We start from the raw sequence: 20,810 nt of genomic DNA, 5'->3' as shown, positions 1-20,810 counted from the left end.
AAGAAATATTCAGCAGATTAAGCACCTCATATTGAAAGGAAATAAGATTTTCATTCCCAATTCATGATAATGTCACACTCAGAATTCTAAATTGAGTGCACAACAAAATTCCATTCTCAGGGTTGTCTACTGATTCAAATGCACCAAATGATATGAAAACTAATAAGCTTCATTTGCAATATTAGTTTGTAAAAGTTGTGGTATAAATTGAGTCAAATTAGGCACATTATTAGGTAAAAGTGGGCCAATATTCAAAGATACAGTATTCAGAGTATTTTGTATTTTATAATGTATAGAGAAATTATGAAATGAAATGTTATACACAATACTTTTCTGCACCTGATGTATTGACAATGCCATGAGGGAAATTTTGCCAAGCATGAACCTTTTCGATTTTCCAACTGTCGAGAGATCTTGAACATGCACGGTCTGTAAGGCCTAAGATTATTTCCCCATTCAAACGGCAAAACTCTTTTTCCACATCAGCATCACTGACGGGAAACTAGAGTTGAAAAATAGTGGTATTATCTACCTATGTCAGGATTGAACCTTGAACCTGGTTAGCAAGCAGACGTCTTACTCATTGATCATAATGTAGTAAGTGCAGTATTATTAGTAAAACATCAGCAGAAAACTATTTACACTAGAAGGTTATCAATCAAACTTCCTAACAGAACAATCAAACCAGAAGTCATCTTATACAAATTGACATGCTAATTCATAATAAATCATATGACTAATAAATCAACCCCTCATCACAAGTCTATTTAATTAATTAGTATTAGTCATTAGTTCAGAAAGTACTCTGGTGATATTTTAGATATGGCTTCAATACTAAGATCCTGCAAGTTTTTATCAGCTCTAAAATAGCTATAAAATGCCTTTAGATATTTTAAATCTTAGATTATTTAAATTCTGCACCCTGCAATCAGTAAGTATTCATCAAACAAGTATTTAGTTATCTGATCAAGAGAGAGTAATCTATTTATTAACCTGCATTTATTAATTGTTTGTTGTCTGTTGCCATTATATTTTTTGCATGTTACAAGGGAGACTACTCCATTTTTCAACCAATTATTACTACAGATTGTAGTTTGTATGGTGATGTGATTATTTTCAACTTCTAATTGAGTGAGTATGTATGTAACTCTGATTGAATGTTAAAGGTTGAATATTGATGGATATATTATGCATTTATTGTGTGAATAAAATAAGGGAGACAAATCCAATCAGTAGTCTATACCTGTTTGTGGTCTGTAATATTGTAAAATGTTGTATTGTAGCCTGCATTTTGTATTATGCATGAAATCTGGTATATGTTTTATGTGTAAATGTGATATTTGAAGTAATTCATGCTTCATAAAGAATTTCAATTACATTTCTGAGTAAAATCATCACAAATTCATTTCTTCATGCAAATTCAAATTGAAATAAGAAATTTGAGCCAATTATTCAGAATAATATCGTGATTTCAAACTAACTAAGCTATCATCCTATATCGTGTAATTTGTATATGTAGAACTGGACTCAGAAATGGAATTGCTGTGTGATAAAATTCACTTACCATCAGGAGTTCCATCTTTTACTTTAGCTAATCTGGGATCCAACCAATGTGTTGTTTCTGTATCATGACTGTAAAAAGATTATTTATGGAATACTATTTGCTATCGACCATATTCATTTGTTGGTCATTTTCAATTTAATATCAAAGGAATATATCATATGAGCTGTACATGAAAAATGCAATTCTTGGCCGAAAATAATTACCAAGATATTCTCTGAAGTGAAATCATTAAAATCAACATAAAATTGGAAACTGCTTTTAAAGCAATCTGACAAAATGCTGTTGCTGTTTTTGTACTTCACAATGTATCTGCTTCCTCGTAAGTTTTAAAGGTACATTGTAAAGGGCAAAATAACTCTTGCAATTAAATATTTTACACCAAATAACATCACACCAACATTTACATGAAAGGCTCTCATAAACAAAATCTAACTTACTCAATAAAATAAGGTTGTCCCTCATCAGTAAAAGCCATTTCCCAATTATCAGGAAGAGGTCCTAGATTAGATGAACTATGAGCTCTCTCTAATGATTTCTTCCGTGTCATTGGAAAGGGAGGTAATTCATCTGCAATATCATTTGATTGGACAGCTTCAGAACTGCTGTTGTTGCGTTTTCGTTTAGTATCTGCCATGTTGAGAGCACCAGAACTAGAATGGCGATTTAATGGTGTTGATGGTTCTTTTGGTGGGCGAGGTGTTCCATAATGATTACCTGAAGAGGCAAAATGTACGTTAAATGAACAAAACATCTATGAATCAACAAATATGATGGCTAATATAGCCTTATAAGAGTACCAAATTTAATTAGAATTAAATTATGATTTCTTTTCTTTTTTGTTTCGTAAAATTTACGTCTCCTTTGTCGAATCATGGTATTTTTAACCAATCAAACTTTGTCAAGAACCTGCTGCGTGATAACATAATGAATTGTGGGATAGAGAAAGTGAAAATCAAATTAGAGCAATATGACAGCTGTTTTGGGTTCTGCTATCCCAAAATTATTATGTTATCAAAAAAAAAGTCCTACATAACACTCTGATTGGTTAAACATCAAATTATCAGAGGCTGTAGTAAAAATCTTGTCAGATTACAATGGAGATGAATGTATCAGAAAACAAAAAAGAAACAAACTTGTAATCTAAGTTTAATTACATTGCATGTATCAGGCACAGTTTGTTCTTTCTTTACAAGCATGTCATGCTAGAGATCAGTGAGAAATAATTAACATGAAACCTAATACTATATAATATCATTCTAGATTTTTATTATCAAATGTCAAATTTGATATTGTTCTCATACTGAATAAATATAACTGAATATTTAATGATGTTATAATATTTGGTGGTGTTGATATATTTAAAAGTTAGTTACATAGTTAAAATCTACATTATTATTTAAGAAAACAAAAAGCTTTTAATTTCCTTGATCAGTTGCAGATGAAAAACACTGTATAGGATAGCATGTCAACAGTACCACTACCAGCCACAGAAACCCAGATCATTTTCACATAAAACCTAATGTTAGAAATATCTTGATCCTAATATTTCATGGTACATGGTCAATGGTAAAAGTGAGTCAATGGTGATTGAGACAAGGAAAAGATTGAATCAATGGTAAGACAATGGTAAGATCAAATCAATGGTAAGATTAAGTCCCGGGTAACAGCATGTTAGAGGCTAAGATTGATTAATTGTAAGAGTGAGTCAATTGTTAGATGAAGTCAATGTTAAGATCAAGTCGATGGCAAGATCAAGTCAAAGATAGGGTCTGGTCAATGGTCAAGTCAATGGGAAGATCAAGTTAATGGTAAGGTCTAGTCAATGGTAAGATCAAGTCAAAGGTAACCTCAGGTCAAGTTCAAGAAAATAGTAACAATATCTATTCAAAGGTATGGTAAAGTCAATGGTAAGATCAAGTCAATGGTAAGATCAAGTCAATGGTAAGATCAAGTCAATGGTAAGGTAAAGTCAATGGTAAGATCAAGTCAATGGTAAGATCAAGTCGATCAAGTCAATGATCAGGTCTAAAGGTTCATTTCAAGACCAAGCCCAGGGCTCATGTCAATGGTGAAGGACCCATAAATTTTAAGGTTAAATGGTAATGGTCTTGTATTTTAAGGTTAAATGCTAATGGTCTTGTATTTTAAGGTTAAATGGTAATGGTCTTGTATTTTGAGGTTAAATGGTAATGGTCTTTTATTTTAAGGTTAAATGCTAATGGTCTTGTATTTTAAGGTTAAATGGTAATGGTCTTGTATTTTAAGGTTAAATGGTAATGGTCTTTTATTTTAAGGTTAAATGCTAATGGTCTTGTATTTTAAGGTTAAATGGTAATGGTCTTGTATTTTGATTTTAGATGGTAATGGTCTTGTATTTTAAGGTTAAATGGTAATGGTCTTGTATTTTAAGGTTAAATGGTAATGGTCTTGTATTTTGATTTTAGATGGTAATGGTCTTGTATTTTAAGGTTAAATGGTAATGGTCTTGTATTTTAAGGTTAAATGGTAATGGTCTTGTATTTTGATTTTAGATGGTAATGGTCTTGTATTTTAAGGTTAAATGGTAATGGTCTTGTATTTTGATTTTAGATGGTAATGGTCTTGTATTTTAAGGTTAAATGGTAATGGTCTTGTATTTTAAGGTTAAATGGTAATGGTCTTGTATTTTAAGGTTAAATGGTAATGGTCTTGTATTTTGATTTTAGATGGTAATGGTCTTGTATTTTAAGGTTAAATGGTAATGGTCTTGTATTTTGATTTTAGATGGTAATGGTCTTGTATTTTAAGGTTAAATGGTAATGGTCTTGTATTTTAAGGTTAAATGGTAATGGTCAACAAAATGCAAAAGGATAATGGTAAAGGTCATTTCAAGAGTAAATAATGTACAAGCTCAGGGTAGAGCTTAATGGTTAATGCTTAATTAATAATGGTTGAATCAATATGGTAGAAGTTAAGTTAAAGTCTATTAATGATCAATAGTGGTAGCCTACATACCATCAAATATTCCACTCTCTAACAAATCTCCTGACTTTTCTAATTCATAAAACTCTTCTAATGATAGAAATGTATAATCTTCTCCATTTTTCTCTCCTGGTCTTGGTGGACGAGTTGTACCTGAAATTACAAATGACATCTTCATTAACATTTCATGAAATAAGAAAATTAATTTTGAATATCTTTCTAAAGGGCAAAAACAAGGAAAAATCCAGCAGCAAGATTAATAGAACAAGGGATTGTAAAGAGGTAAAGAGGCTCGAGGAAGGTTTTCTAAAAATGATGCTGTCCCTATAGCACATAAAAACCTCTTTACAATCCCTTAAAGGTTTAAGGAAAGTTTGCAGTCAAACCTCTGTTGAACTTGAAAAATTTTATGAAAAAGCTATCGCTTAGCAAACAAAGGCCAACAGAAATCAAAAGCAGCTATTGTGAATTCAGGTAATAGCATTTCTATAATTACAGGAGGCACAGACATCTGATTTATAAGTGGAATAATGTAATAACATTAAATATAACCTTACAGGGTACTGTTCTCATGTATAAATTATCTCGTATTGTTTGTTGAAGGTCATGATCTACAGAACCTTTCTGAAATCGTGATGTCAGAAAGGGACGTAACTCTCTTGGTAAACAGCCTGAAATTATTCAAAATAGAACATTTTAAACAATAAATAAGCTTATACAAAAATAGCATTATTTTTCCATTAATATAACAATATTAATGGATAGGAAACGTGTTGTTAAGGTGAAAATAGATGAGGTATGGTCAGGGATTATTGATTCAGTTGAAAATTGAAAGAGTGAAAACAAAAGGTACAAGTCCAGACAGGGTATGACATGATTCGCTTCCACTGTTTTCTACTATATCAATAATACTACACTCTACACTATACCTAGTCCATTCCCAGCTTAACAGTTTCTTACTTTGTGATAATCATTTACAGTATTCTCTCTAATTAGTAACTATTATCTGATAATTTTATCGTATCTTATGAGGAAATGACAAGGGTAATTTTTCAAATATTCTGTGGGCAAGGCAATTTATGCTGTACAACATATGTCTATCCCTACTTACACTACAAAAGTCACATAATATCATTCTTCATGTTTGAGAAAAAAACTAGCTTAGAAACGGGGAAACAATCCATTACCCATGCACAATGGATTATAAATTAAAGTTTATATTCACACCACATTGTAAATTATCAAACATGCTCTTGTTTATAAATTGGCAAGATGAATTAAATAACAGTCATCAAGAGCAGACTTATTTTCAGACAGTATATCAACATGATTAAAAGCAAATAAATACCCTATATAAAATAGGCCTATACGTTTGACCAATATAAATACAAACATGTATATATAATTGATTAGGCTAGACGATATTGTCATCATTAACTTCAATCTCTTCCTTCAAATATCTCACATTTCATCATTACTCGTGATCTTAATGAGCATACATGTAATCTGTAATCAACACTGTTCATTAGTTGAAATCAATATTTTAAGCTATGTGGACTCTTTAAAAACAAAATCAATCGCCAATTACATGGCAACGCTATCAGTGGTGGCACCAGAGGAGATACAGCCTTGAGCCTATGGCCATTCCACAGTATTTGAATCTCATCGCCAACATTCGGTCCTTAATTATGTCATACTGCACTCTATTTGTACCCTCAGTTCCTGCAGGCTGGCGCCCCAACTGGTTGAAACAGGCTCCTGTTTCTCTTAAATTTATAGCTTTTTTATTTTATGAAAATATCAAAGCGATGAGAAATCAGACGCAGTAGTACAAGAAAGAAGAATGACCTGACTTGCAATCAACAACAAAAAATGGCCTGTCAAAATGATGTTGTTTAATTACAGATAAAAAACATTCTATCATTAATTAACCCTGTATCATTAACAATTAACTATCTTATTAACTTATACAGGTTTAAATGGATGATATTTCACTGTATAAGTACATACTTCTTGCCACAATTTCAGTCTGTCTGACATTTAAAACTATCTATTTCACATTAAATGTCCATTTACTTCAAATGTAGGTTAGAAATCCATAATAACAAAAAAATTATCTTCCTTGAATCAAAGAAAAAAAAGAAAGAACAGTTTTAAACCAGAACAACAACTTGAGGAGCGAGCACAAGAGTGGTCTTGGTCAGAGATTTTAGTCTTGACTCGAATCTTGAGTAAAATCTTGCTTGTGCCTGGCTTCCACGACAAGATTATCGTGTCACTGACAGAATTCATAATATCAAGTAAGTTTGATAATTGTCTCTGATAGTTTTATCGTCATCATCCAATCCTTTTAATTGCATGCTCCACATGTGATAATAGAAAACGACCCACTTGAGTTTTTTGTCTCCTTGTGTGCCCCAGTCAGTCAAGACAAGACTCTAATCAACGACAAAAGTCTCTGACCAAGATCATGTGCCCGCACCTTTAGGTTCACAGGGATCCTTTCTACCAGCTGGTCCTTGGCTAAGCCCATGCATTGATCGTTCATGGACTACCCATTTGACTTATTCCAGGTCACTAGACTTCACACACAAACCTTAATTATAAAACTCATGATTACCATCTGTTCGTTAAAACCAAGCAAATGATGTCATGAGTAGATTCCAATGCACTTACAGATTGTCCTCAAAATACAGATTATGTAACATACGCTGATCTTAGTAAATAATATGTCCAATATGCAACTTTACCTTAGTCCACGATTTTGACTGGGTAACATTTGATGAGCATCTAGAGCAGTATTAATCACCTGCATTCAGAAAGGAAATGGCACAGCACTGGCAGCACCTTGTCGACACATTTTGCCACTTGTGGTTGTGTCAAAAATATCTATCAAGTTTAATGGTTCTAGCCATAATAGTGTGCAGGTACCAGATGTCAATTTCTCAGGCAACAGATACAATGTGCATGTGTTATTGGTATTTCCTGATTACAGCAATAACAACTGTATTGCTCCCCCTTCCCTGCCTTATATCATCTCTTGAACTCTCACTGTAATAGTCTGCCATTTTGACTTGTCATGTGATACAGCTGTTCAACTGAAACTAGTCCTACGAGAAAGGTGCACCGTTCAAATTGTGAGCATGTAGCTCTAGCTGGATGCCAAATTCTCTCCAGAGAATGTACCACTTATACCAATTACCTCTTCATACAGGTTCATCAATCACAACAGTTAGTAAATAGAGACAGTTTATTGTCTGTAGATTGAAGGATTAATGTCATGTTTGTTTTCATCTCAACCTCAATTAATAAATTACATCAAACAAAATATTTCTACCTTCATCACTCAATCAATCTCACAAACAATAGGACTGTTTGTTATGTTTAAAAACTTTGTTTTCAGGGACAATTCTAGGTCATTTTGCATTATGCTGTAACATCTCTGGTTTCTATTATTCCACAAAAGATGATGTCAATGTCCCCAAAATCTGGATTAAATCTTTTTTGCAAAAGTGGTCATCTTATGTTCGTGAAAGAACCACAAGCATCCAGCAGGAATAGGTGTCCTTTAATATTTAGCATACAACAGCAGTTGAAGGAACAGATACATCATGCATTTGACCAATCATGCCTTAGGTTCAGAATAGTGTTCACAGCTCGCCATAGAAATTTGAGCCTTCAAATCCATGTATGTCCAGAATTATTGGCATTTGAAAGTTAAAATAATGACTCATCTTTCTTTGTGACACTGCCATATATAGAAAAGACATAGAAATAGAAAGTAAAATTTCTAGTTTGAGGTAATATTTGAAAGGATTATGCAAATTTTCTTGCAGTTCCAGTACTTCAGCCGACAATTAATATATAGATATATCATTCAAGACCCAAATCAACTCTAGAAAATGGCAAACCATGGCCTTTAAGTCTAGCCAATAACAAGAAAATGCCTATGAATAACTGGGGAATGAGTACATGTAAACTCTACTGATAGTTTGAATAAAGAATAGTATGGTGATGTGGTATATAAATGTAATTTTTAAAGTCTTGTTAGAAAATAATCAATGACATCAGTTATACTCATTACCTGAACTCAATATTGATTAATACTGTAATCAAAAAGTCTGTAAGATTAACGCCTACACCAGTTTTAATGGCTATGTGATATAAAACAAACAATAAGATAGCATCATTTATACATAGATATCTTGTTAGATCTTATAATAATTCATATAAATTATAGGAACAGTAGTAAATATACCTAGTATTCATATTTTCATTTGGTCTACATCAGGACTGTTGATTTGGCTCTATTTGCCGGACAGAGCAGCTCAAGTGACCAACCGTCAATATCCTCTATGGGATATCAAAAATAGGTTAGCTATTAGATGGCATTCAATGTCTGTCAAATGTTAAATTTAATGATGACTCTGTAACGTGCACTACACGTATATATTTCAATAACAAACAAGCCTTTTTCCTTGGTTTATTAGGTGCAGAGCAGTAGGATGTCAAAGTTCATTTTCATTTATTTCTTGGTAACCTATTACATCTTCATTTATTTTTCGCAATAATTTTATACTGATCATTTTATCAGTCTACACGTATTTTGTTTAAATGCAGTTTTATATACTATGACATGCCATTTGAACATTCTCTTACAGGAAACTAAATGATATTATGTAAAAATCTAATTATTTTATACACATGTAGAGTTCTGAAGATGTATGCAGTGTAATTTATTTCAATGAAATATTTAAAGGAATACCGTAGCCGAAATGCTAGTAACGTGATATACGACAAGAACTCTTCACCAACGAGGAAGAAAATATTGATTTCCCTTCCTGATTTTAATCTAAATCTATAAAATCTGTATTTAGAAAGAATTAAGGGATTATGGTAGAACCTGAATTATAATCATTTCAAATAAAAAAAACTGTTTTATATTACGAAAAAATCGTAGTTTTCTGTAAAAATGTTATTTCAGTAATAAAATTTGTTCACTGTTAAAATAGTCAGGACTCAAATTAAGTTTTCAAGAGATAACTTATACATGCTGAGTCTAGAGAGCATAGCACTATTTTGTCCCATCTAAACAATTGGATTTTGCATATTGCAGTTAAAAATGGATAGATGTGCCATTTTTTTTTACCTATCATACCTTAGTCTCAGAAACGGGAATTAATTAGCTTAGCCAATCAGTAATAGTGTTCATAGTTTTCCGTCGAAATTTAAGCCTTTAAATCAATGTGTGTCTAGAATTATTCGCATTTGAATGTCAAAATGACGACTCGTCATTTTAAGATACTCTGTGATATATAGAAATAGTGAGTAAATTTCCTAGTTTGAAGTATTTTTAAAGGAATTTGAGATTTCCTTAAATTTCTAGTATTTCTGAAGATTATTTACATATATTCAACACTCTAATCAACCCGCAAAAATGGCGCACTTGTCCCTTTAATAAATGTATTTTGCTAATTTATAAAACATTGAATGTTATTGACAATAAGATTATCATAATTATATCTGACCATGTAATACTTCTATTTACATTACTCTTGAATTCCTGATAATACATTATAGGCAATACCTTAGTCCATCAGTCCTTGATAAAATCAATACTAGCTGAAGACTGATGATCGTTCTCTGTAAATATTTGCTGATTATCAAGATATGATTGTTACTAATATTACATTCAATGTCCCACATATGCCAGTCTGATAGTCTTAGAAACTTGATAGATATTGAATTCTGTTAACAATAGAAATATTTTGGAACTAAAAAGGATAATTCGAAGTCCAAAATTTTGGATCATATTAACTGTTATAAGTATTCAGGTTGTGCCATTCTTCCAGAAACCCTCATGCAACTGTTCACCAACTTTACAAATCATTTTGAAGTCCACTAGCTGTGGAATCAATTTCTTACAACATGTTGCTTGATATCTATCTATCTATCTTGAAGCAACATAAACCACTTGAATGATATTTTTTAATACCTCAGAGGAAGTATTCAAGACTGAAACAAGTATAAAATGACTTGTCATTGATTTGATTTTCCTCAAGGGTTACTATAAATTTGTGGATCTGGTTTCAGATTACCAAAAGAAAGGAGATGAATTGTTCAACATCTAATAAAGAAGATGCAGATTTGGCAACATTTACTCTACTTCAAATTCATTAATTTCTAATCTTTCCTGGATTTGTAACTAATGAAGCCTAATATATGATCAAATGTCTAAAAAAAAGTGTCAATAAGGAGTAAAATGGTATAATATAATGATATTGGAGTATGGTTTAATATAATGATATTAGAGTATGGTATAATATAATGATATTGGAGTATGATATAATATAATGATATTGGAGTATGGTATAATATAATGATATTAGAGTATGGTATAATATAATGATATTGGAGTAAAATGGTATAATATAATGATATTGGAGTATGGTATAATATAATGATATTAGAGTATGGTATAATATAATGATATTGGAGTATGGTATAATATAATGATATTTGAGTATACTGGTATAATATAATGATATTGGAGTAAACTGGTATAATATAATGATATTGGAGTAAAATGGTATAATATAATGATATTGGAGTAAACTGGTATAATATAATGATATTGGAGTAAAATGGTATAATATAATGATATTGGAGTATCGTATAATATAATGATATTAGAGTATGGTATAATATAATGATATTGGAGTAAAATGGTATAATATAATGATATTGGAGTATGGTATAATATAATGATATTAGAGTATGGTATAATATAATGATATTGGAGTATGGTATAATATAATGATATTGGAGTAAACTGGTATAATATAATGATATTGGAGTAAACTGGTATAATATAATGATATTGGAGTAAAATGGTATAATATAATGATATTGGAGTATGGTATAATATAATAATATTAGAGTATGGTATAATATAATGATATTGGAGTAAAATGGTATAATATAATGATATTGGAGTAAAATGGTCAGGTAATCCAGGACTAAGCCTATTATAACTTGGTATATTATTAGATAGGATTATAGTTGAACTATACTTGATCAGATAGTTTATAACCTACAACCTAACTGATCTGAGTCACAACCCGGCATACATTCTTCAACAGAATAGAAATCAAAATGTTGCATTAAAGGGATTATAAAGAGGTTTTCCAGATTTTTTTTTATGTGTATCATGGAGACTGATAGCATTAATTTACACTATTCAAATTTTCCGTCAGCTGTTCATGGTTACTGCAATTCAACAAAAACTAAGTGTTTGATGATATCACTTTGCAATTTGTCATACCTACATCTGAAAGTACTTGATATTCAAAACCCTTATCAACTGAAAGCAACTGGGGGATGGATTCCAGTCAATTGATATATAGTTGGCCACAGCACACAACTCAAAATTCTAATTTGCTGTTGAATGTTTGTATTAAACTTTATATCAAAAATTAAATCCTGACATACGTTCATGCTTTGATTCTGCAGTTGACCTGAGGCCACCTTGAGACTCAAAAGGATCCAGTCACATATCAACCATGGAATCCAAGATCTCCTTTCCGAAATGGTTTTAAGTCCAATGAATTCTTTGCGTCCAGTTTTTGGTCAAAAATGCTTGAATTGTTCGATGTTCATTTATTATTAGAAACAACTAGTTTATCAAAGAAAGAGTTTGATTACACTCTGAGAAATGTACTAATGTAGGAAACCAATTTTCAGGCCAAAGTGAATACCATGGTAATGTGTGGTGAAAACTTATATAGTGAAGTCAGTACCTGACTAAGATGATATAGAATTACATACTATTCATTTGTACCAAAGAAAATGAACCTATAAATCATGAAAAACATTGAAAAGTTTTAAATTAGTTTCTTTCTATGACCTTAACAATGTTACAATAAACTCTAAACAAAATATGACATTCCTTAAGGTTAAGGGTGGGACTGATTTGTCCAATTTCAAACATACAAAGTCAAAGTCTCTTCTATGAAATCATTATCATGTATGTTGTGGGCACAAGTTCTTATCTCAGTCAACAGATTCAGTGTAACTGTCATCCAATTTTCAATGTCCAGATGCATAAATGTATTTATGTATGAAAAAAACAGGGAAAGCCATTTTTCTAGAGGCTTTACCAATCCATGCTCCTGTTCCTAAAGGGATTGTAAAGCGGTTTTCTAAAAAATTTATATGAATTGGATCGAAGACACTGATAGCATCGATTTGCACATCTGTGGTTCCTGTAATTACACTAAAACTAAGTGTTTTATGATGTCACTAAAGTCAAATTTGAGAGACGATTAGTGACGTCATAAAACATATAGTTTTAGTGGAATCGCAAGAAGCACAGACGTCTGATTGAAAATTGGAATAGTGCAAATTGATGCTATCAGTGTCTCCGATACACATAAAAAATTTAGAAAACCTGTTTACAATCTCTTTAAGAACAGGAAGATATGAAACATTGTAAAATAAGAGAAAATTTCTTTCTTTCTATAATCTTATATTGATTAACTGACTGTAGTTATGTAATAAATTAGATCTAGAAGTCATTTGCTTGGTTATGTAAAAAAAAATGGTATTCCTGGGTTCTAATCTCGGTTGGCACACAGTGAAAGCCCGATGCCCTTGAAAAAGTGATCTGTCCTCATAATTCCAGTCAACTCTGTTGAGATCAATGCCAAGCTGTTTGGCTGAGAACAAGCATGGGTAGAAAAGATCCTTGTTAAATTAAGAAATTGTCGTTTCTTTCTTTCTTTTTTCTGTTTAAAATGTCCTTATATATCGAGCCTCTAAGGACATTTTGACCATTTGTCAGATCGGCAAAACAGTCTCACCATTCAGAGTACTATCTTAATTTACCATAGACTAACTAGAGCAGAACCAAGGCAGGTCTAACCTAGAGTAAATAAAATCATTCAAGCAAATCTGACAATCATAACATTAGATCTGTCAAGCTACATTCACATATCAGTAGATCAAGCTTCGGGCCTTAAGGTGCTACAGGTTCGAGTCCTTATGGCTATTAAAACATTGAATAATTAGCTCTAGATTAGAGAGAAGAAAACAAAAGGACGAGTCAAAACAAATTTGCAATTTAAACTTCAAATTTTGATTGAAATTCTCATATAAACTGCCAAACTAAGAGCTCAGCATCACCCAATCACTACTATGACTACCAACAACTACCTAGTTTGCGATATTAGTATGCGCTGGAAGCAAACATTAACTTGTCATCTACCTACCTACATATTGAAACTTTCTAAACATGCATAAAGCTTTAGAAATGATTATAAATTACTAAAAACTTGTGAGTCAATCTTTCCCAATACATTTCATCCTCCCTGTTATTTTTGTAAAAAAACTGGACTTCCTTGACAAATATAATTTCAGTGAACACTGCTTCACTGATAAACCACTTCACTGCATATAAACATGAAGTGGTATAAAAAAAACAACACACTTTTTTATGGTAAACAATACACAAAATCAACACAGGATATCTTCATTTGGTTTGGCTGACATTTTTCGAATAAAAAAAATGACATTGATGCATGCTTAAACAGGTAACTAAGACATAATGACATCAGCACAAATTTTTGCTTAGATATGCAATTTGTAAAAATCCTAACAAGTGTGAACATTTAAAAAAAAAATAGCACTCATTAACTGTAACTTCACAATTTCAACAGAGGCCGTTTGTAATCGCTTGACATTGTGAAGATGATGCTATAGCATTGAAAAGATTTCTGTATCTCGAATGATGAAATTACAATACACCTCTGTAATCTAAAAAAGAAAACAAGAGAAACTGTGTACTGATAGAGACAAGATAGAAAGGAATGATGCTCTATTATCAGACATCTGTCCACCACATGTTAGTAGGTGGCTGTGGGATGCTAGACATGTTCTATGATATTTACAGAGGCATGACCAGATTAGTCTGGGGCATAATGGCACATGTCTGACATTCCTATACTAGCTTTATAGTATTTTTCTGTTACAAGTTTCATTCCAATTATATTTCTCATTCAATTAAGGTACATTACAAATAATATTTCTATTCTCTCCTTGCGAAAATAAGAATTTTTTTTAACAAATATGCTCCAAAACTAGAGACTTCATACCTCCAGAGGTTTGGACTGTTGAGTAATTATTTTGTATGGTAATAGAATACATTCCTAAAAAATGAGCAAACAGATGCAGGGGCCCTCGGATTCCCCCCTTTCCTGTTTTTTATTAAAGGCCATTGTTGAATAAAAGGCATACTAATGTTTAGTGCAATATAATCTTCAAGTTCATTATGAAATAAATATTGTCAATTTTCTCACATACAAGTTGATACAGTGTGATTTTTAGATGCAAAAAGCTTTCAAAATATATTTTACACCTCCATGTTGTATTCTTTATTTAGTACAATAATGTATGACAACATAAAACATTGTATCATTTCTTCATATCATTGTAAAGATATAAAGAATACAATAACCCCTTAATATAGCATTGTTTTATTAAAGATCTTTTATGAACATTGATATTGTGTGATATCAGAATATCAATATCAGAGTTATATTCTCTCAATGTAATTATGGCCTTCAGTATGAGTTTAATAAATGGTTTTCTAATAGCTGACCAAAGTTTAAAGTTATATGAGTCAATATCTGCCCTATCAAAACAACCCAAAACCTCATTATACAAGGTGTTAAGAGTGATACTCCAGTTATAAAAAGTCAATGTGTTCTATTGTATATATCTAATCTTATAACTGACCTATCAATAACTAATGTTTATTACCTGGACTTAGGGATGACCCTACTTGTAGATTAATATTACATAATGATTTGAGTAATCATATCTCACTCACATTTATAAGTTTGTTTATTATGGGGGCAGTTAGGGTCTTGTGCATGTCATGTTTGATCCAACAAATTTAATATTCCTTGGCACATAATATTGATACCAATTCAAACATTCATGTAAATAAGAACACCTGATAGCACTCTGTCACAAATTAGAGCTACACAATAAAAATGCTTCTGTCACCAATTCTGATATATCAAAGCACTGGTTGGTCTATACATTTGAACCTACCTTTTTGGAGAGTTTTAATCATCACTGGGGCACCATTTTGACTGACTTGTTTTAACCAAAGGGTAGCATCTCTGAACGTATATCCAGATATTTTCTGACCCTGTATTTCCAAAAGTGTATCATCTGTGTACAGTTTTTGACCATGATAAGAAATGGAGTCATGATCTACATCACCCACAAGACAAAACAACCCATTATCAGCCCCTCCATCTATAACAATATTCAAATTTTCTCCATGAGCAGATGACACTATAGTTTCTATTATTTGTGAACTCCAATGTCGTGGTCCATTTCTGGGTTTCAAGGGTGGACCCTTTGGTGGGGGCAGTTGTTGTTTGTTTCTCATCATTTTGAAACAAAAGTAATCACATTTTCACTGCTAAATATTCCAAAGTAATAACCATACTCCATGAATCATCGCTGATTCAAGTTTTCCAAACATTTTATGAGTTGACCGACACAAGTAAACTTCAATATTTTGTCCCCTTCAAATTTAGGTCACAGGTACCCTGTTGAATATTGTGAACCTTCAGTTATCTAGACAACAAAATAATCCTCAAAACATCAATTTTGTACAAGAATATACTCCAAATAGATGGACATTAGCGATATATTTCGCAAACACGTGGGCAAAACAGAAATATCACCATCAGAATGTTAAGAAACATAAAATTTACTTTCAAATAACTCCATTAGTTTGTATCGCATTGCGCATGTGTGCCATGAAACCGACACTATTGGATTATTTTACGCTTGAGTCTTCATCCAGTCTTTTACATTCGAAGTCAATTGTTAAAAAGGCCTAACAATCACGACTCAAAATGTTTTGACCAGTCATTTTACTCCTCTCATATATCAATGACGAAATGACATGACAATCGAGTCCATATTACAAGACTACTTTGATCCAAGCCCGGTCAGGTTGCAATCAAACTCTGTCCTCAATTATACCGGCGATGATAATTCAAGAAAGGTTAATGATCCCAGACCATTGTGAACAAATGTATAACAATTAGGCTAATAAATGTCCATTTGTCTTAGTTCAGCTATTAAAAATGCCCAAGACCCCCTCCCCTTTCTCCATATGAATTTTACCGGGGCTAGGGTAGAACCTTGTGTTTAATGCAAAAAAAGGTTTTCGAGTTATTAGGCTAAAGCTATAGTGACCGTCAGGCTTGATTGGTAGCCAAACATCAAAATGCCTGACGGAATTATTCCTATAAATTTCAGTCTTTGTATTTTCCCAGGAATGTGAAGCAGGATCGAACATCTGGAGTGATGTCACTAAAGTGTCAAATGTCATGTCGGAATCCAAGAGACAAAGAAATTACTTTTTTAATTAAAAATTTGCCTTGTTTCTTTAGAGATTATTAAAGGAAATATTTTGTGTAATGAAGCTCCTTGGGCAGATTAAATGAGTCGCAAAAACAATTCCTAGGGTGACGTTTTGAAATACAATTGCACTTGCACAAGTTTAAATATAGGGGTATGGAGAGAGAGAAATTTTGGCTCCACGAAAGCCATGGCCGTAAATCAGAAATGGGAGCTCTCTTAATAAGAGACATCTTTAAAATATCTAAAGTTCAAGTAGGCTATAGTTCTACCCATTGGCGGATTATTTATTAATATTCTGAAGTTTAGTGAAACATCATATAGATATTCCTTACTTTAGTTGTGGAATATGACCTTCTCTAAATTTCCTTCAAATTATCCCCTTGGATACTGGATTGTTTTTAAAAAATTTAAATTGAGATTGTGTAAGAAATATGTCTGTTTCCCAAAGGCTAATAACATACATTTTTAATACTAATGTGAAGTGAATTTTTGTTTTTGCATTAATGCCAATAAAGGGATTAATACTTGTATGAAATCTAAAAGTTATAATCAATAGGTTGATTAAGAAGGGGTTACAGTATAGATGACAGGTTAACGTCCGCTTACAGTTAACTGATATCGCAAACTAGAGAGTTGTTGTTAGGGGCCTAATCGTGGTAGTTGGATCTGGATTAAGGTGTGAATAGACGATGTACTGCGTCCGGTGTGGTGTGCGGTGCGGATTAACATATTAAGCGAATCGTGTCTGCACGATGTCCGGACCCGTACGTCGTTTGTTCACTTCTACTATTTTCTACTGTATCGATAATCCCGCATCGTACCCCGCACCAGACACCGTCTATTCGCAGGTTTAACCAAATGGCTCGGTACAGGTCCACTGTTGGTTTGGTAGTTTAAAATATAATAAAGCTTAACATAGAAAGGATAGGGATTCTTTGACCATTCCATGTCGCCATGTGGGGCGTTAAATGATCGTGACATCCTGTGAAATGAGACACTCGACTAACAGATAAACTAAGTGGAAGACAATACTCTATAATTGATAAAAAAGAGAAAGTTAATTAATTTCTATCAGTCATTAATCTAATTAGTAGAAAATTAACTGGGCGTGAAACGAAGATGACTTGGAATGAGTCCAAATGGTTTGTTTGATTTCTTTTTATATATGAAGAATGCTTTTGGTAAACTGGCTGTCATAGATTCATAAAGAGAAAATTATTTGGTTTTATGACAATAAAGTTTGTAGTTCAATTCTTATTCAATATCAAGTCAGGGGAGATAACAATAGATAAAATATTACAGACTACAAAGTAGGTGAATATAATACAGCAGTATTAACCACGGCTCAAAGTTTGGTGTGGTTGAACGATTTATTAGGGTTTTTTTTTTAAAGATAAAAGAGTTTAAAGCATTAAAATACTACTAAATTAGTTTAAAAGCTAAGAGGCTTTAAAAAGTCTCGCCATTATCTTTCATATTATCAACCATAAAATCTGAAGTTTCTAACAGAATAAGCACAATAGTCCAATGGTTGCAGACTACATAGTATTTAAACAGGGATTCTAAGTCTGTTGAATCTTTAGTGTGATGTTCATGAAATAAATAATGTAATGTGCAGGCTTTGGGACTTTTATTGAAACCAATTTGATAGCCACCGTCAAGATAGAGACCTGGTATGGTATATACATATACATACGTAGCCTGGGTTAAAATATCACACAAAAGTGCTAGATACCCAGACCCACACATTTATTACAGCTAAGAACATCTAAGCATACATATTGTGTTGTTTTACATAATTTTCAAAAGCCATCATAGGATCTTTATAAAAATTGATGAAATCTGTCTCTGCCGGATGACCATGGTATGGAGTAAATATCTTACAATTCGTGCCACATTGGTTTGTCCAAGTGTTGATATAGGCGATTCTTTTCACGGCATCGTTGGCCTGGACACCAATTCCTTTCAGAGGGTTCAGAACATTCGAAATCCAAAAATTGTAATAGGACTTTTCATTTAGATGGTTATTCGGTGCCCCTATTTCTGTTAGGGCGGGAATTTTGCCTGTACGATCAGCCATTTTGACTAGTCCAGCAACAGTATCCACAAAGTTTTGTAAGGTTGAAGATTGCAAGACCAATGAGTAATCGTCAAGTCCGAGAATGTCCACATAATCGTCACCGGGATAGGCGGCCATATAGGATTTCTGAGAGGATCCATCCTGCATCATGCTTTTATATCCAGAGTTCGGACTAAAGGCATAGAGAAAATTGTGAACATGCTTTGTGTCACGCAGGTATTTGACTGTATATCGATAGATGTCTTTAAGGTCTTGGGGCGTGTTCCCTATAGAATTGCCAAGACCCCACCAAAACCATTTACCATTCGATTCATGAAAAGGTCTGAAAATTATTGGAATATGCTGTCCTTTAGAGTCTTTGAGTTCATTTGCCCAGTTGGCAATTTTATCCAACATGGCCATATAATGATGTTGATGACGTCCTCCAGGGAGCATCTCCTTCACCATTCTGTTCTCAGATCCCCAATGCCAAGGATCCCCACCATCTGCAAAGTTATGCATATGCCATGACATCGCCACTACCATTCCACGACTGTAAGATTTCTTCACCAAGTGAGTTACAATTTCCATCCAATTTGATTCAAATTGGTAAAAATCGTAACCAGTAAAGGCTGGAAATTCGCCTGTCATCTGCTTGATATCACAGAGTTCACCATCAAGTTTTTTCTGTGCCATATCTATCTGAAGAGAAACACGAAATCGAGAAATTGCTCCTAAAAAGTAAAGTATACAAAGCCAGTTTTACATAGAGACTTGTGTAAGTATAATCATAGCGTTTTTGTCACCTCATTGGTCTAATCCAATATGAATTATAAATACCAGCTTCATAAACCAAACATAATAGTTCCCCAAATGTATTTGTGGAACCCTCATGATTGCGCGTTGCACTTATCCCATTCAAAACGTATCATGACGTATCGGGTTCGGTAAATGATTTATTTTGGGTTTTACAGATAACTCCGACTTGACTTATCATGTGAAATCACGTATCACCGAATGAGTTTGGGAAATATGAAACCAAGTACTCACCGAAAACTCCCAACCAACGAATTGACCATCATGATTATGTGTTTTGTAAGGTGTATGTCCGCCTCCAGCCCCGGCGTAGTTTGCTTTATGTTGACCAAACAGTATTTTGGTAGGGTCTGCTGCAATCTTCTTTAAATTATTGAAGAGATTTTTAGTAAGTTGAGTGGCATATTGGTCTGACGGTCCAGCCACTACAGTGTAGGTTAACAACAGAAAATAGGAGACCTGGAATAGATATTTAGCGATGAGCAAAATAATGTCATAAAAAGTGATATTTACACATAAATTTTCCATTACCTACATTTTTCCAAAAATTGTTTCGTAATGCACCATCCAGTTTTATAACTGTTAAACACAGTCCAACTTGTTCAAACGATCACTTGTGTTCAAGCTGATACAAGTATTGGCTTCGGTTTATCACATTTCAATCATGATCTGTGTAAATGCCAAGTACAATTACTGTCGAGGTTGAATAAAAATGTGGCAGCTCTGTGAAAGCGCCTTGGTCGCAAGCCTCCTAGGAGAGAGGGTTCCCCGAAGAAACTTTCAGAATTGATTGGTTTTGTACATTCTGACACATATTTTGGGGTAAAATGAAGTGCGAATTCCCCCTGTAGCCCTGCTGATACCGTTACTACTTTCATTTGTGATTTCCTTACCTTAATAAGCAAGCTCATTTGTTACGTGTATAGGTAATGTATAAAATAATATAAAAAGAATCAGTCT

The 20,810-nt window shown here is 32.8% G+C and overlaps 2 protein-coding genes across 2 annotated transcripts in view; both read right to left on the bottom strand.

The window, feature by feature from the left end:
* The window catches only part of LOTGIDRAFT_136033 (hypothetical protein), a gene marked incomplete at both ends in the record, with an annotated part of 59,599 nt that extends 43,613 nt beyond the window's left edge, over positions 1-15,986 (bottom strand). Inside the window, 5 exons of the mRNA XM_009046515.1 lie at positions 1,565-1,632; positions 2,002-2,278; positions 4,559-4,678; positions 5,083-5,179; positions 15,615-15,986. Of these exons, the coding sequence (XP_009044763.1) occupies positions 1,565-1,632; positions 2,002-2,278; positions 4,559-4,678; positions 5,083-5,179; positions 15,615-15,986 (934 nt within the window). The remainder of the gene's footprint in view (positions 1-1,564; positions 1,633-2,001; positions 2,279-4,558; positions 4,679-5,082; positions 5,180-15,614) is intronic.
* A 2,718-nt stretch (positions 15,987-18,704) lies between these two features.
* Positions 18,705-20,761, bottom strand: LOTGIDRAFT_237329 (hypothetical protein; the record flags this gene model as incomplete). The annotated part of the gene is made up of 3 exons (XM_009046514.1): positions 18,705-19,736; positions 20,085-20,309; positions 20,744-20,761. The coding sequence occupies 3 exons, from the start codon at positions 20,759-20,761 to the stop codon at positions 18,744-18,746; spliced, it is 1,236 nt and encodes a 411-aa protein (XP_009044762.1). The 3' UTR covers positions 18,705-18,743.
* Between the last annotated feature and the right edge of the window lie 49 nt (positions 20,762-20,810).

The sequence above is a fragment of the Lottia gigantea genome (genome assembly GCF_000327385.1).
Source record: "Lottia gigantea unplaced genomic scaffold LOTGIsca_102, whole genome shotgun sequence".
In the NCBI taxonomy this organism is placed as follows: domain Eukaryota; kingdom Metazoa; phylum Mollusca; class Gastropoda; family Lottiidae; genus Lottia; species Lottia gigantea.
This window is presented reverse-complemented; position numbering and strand designations above follow the sequence as displayed.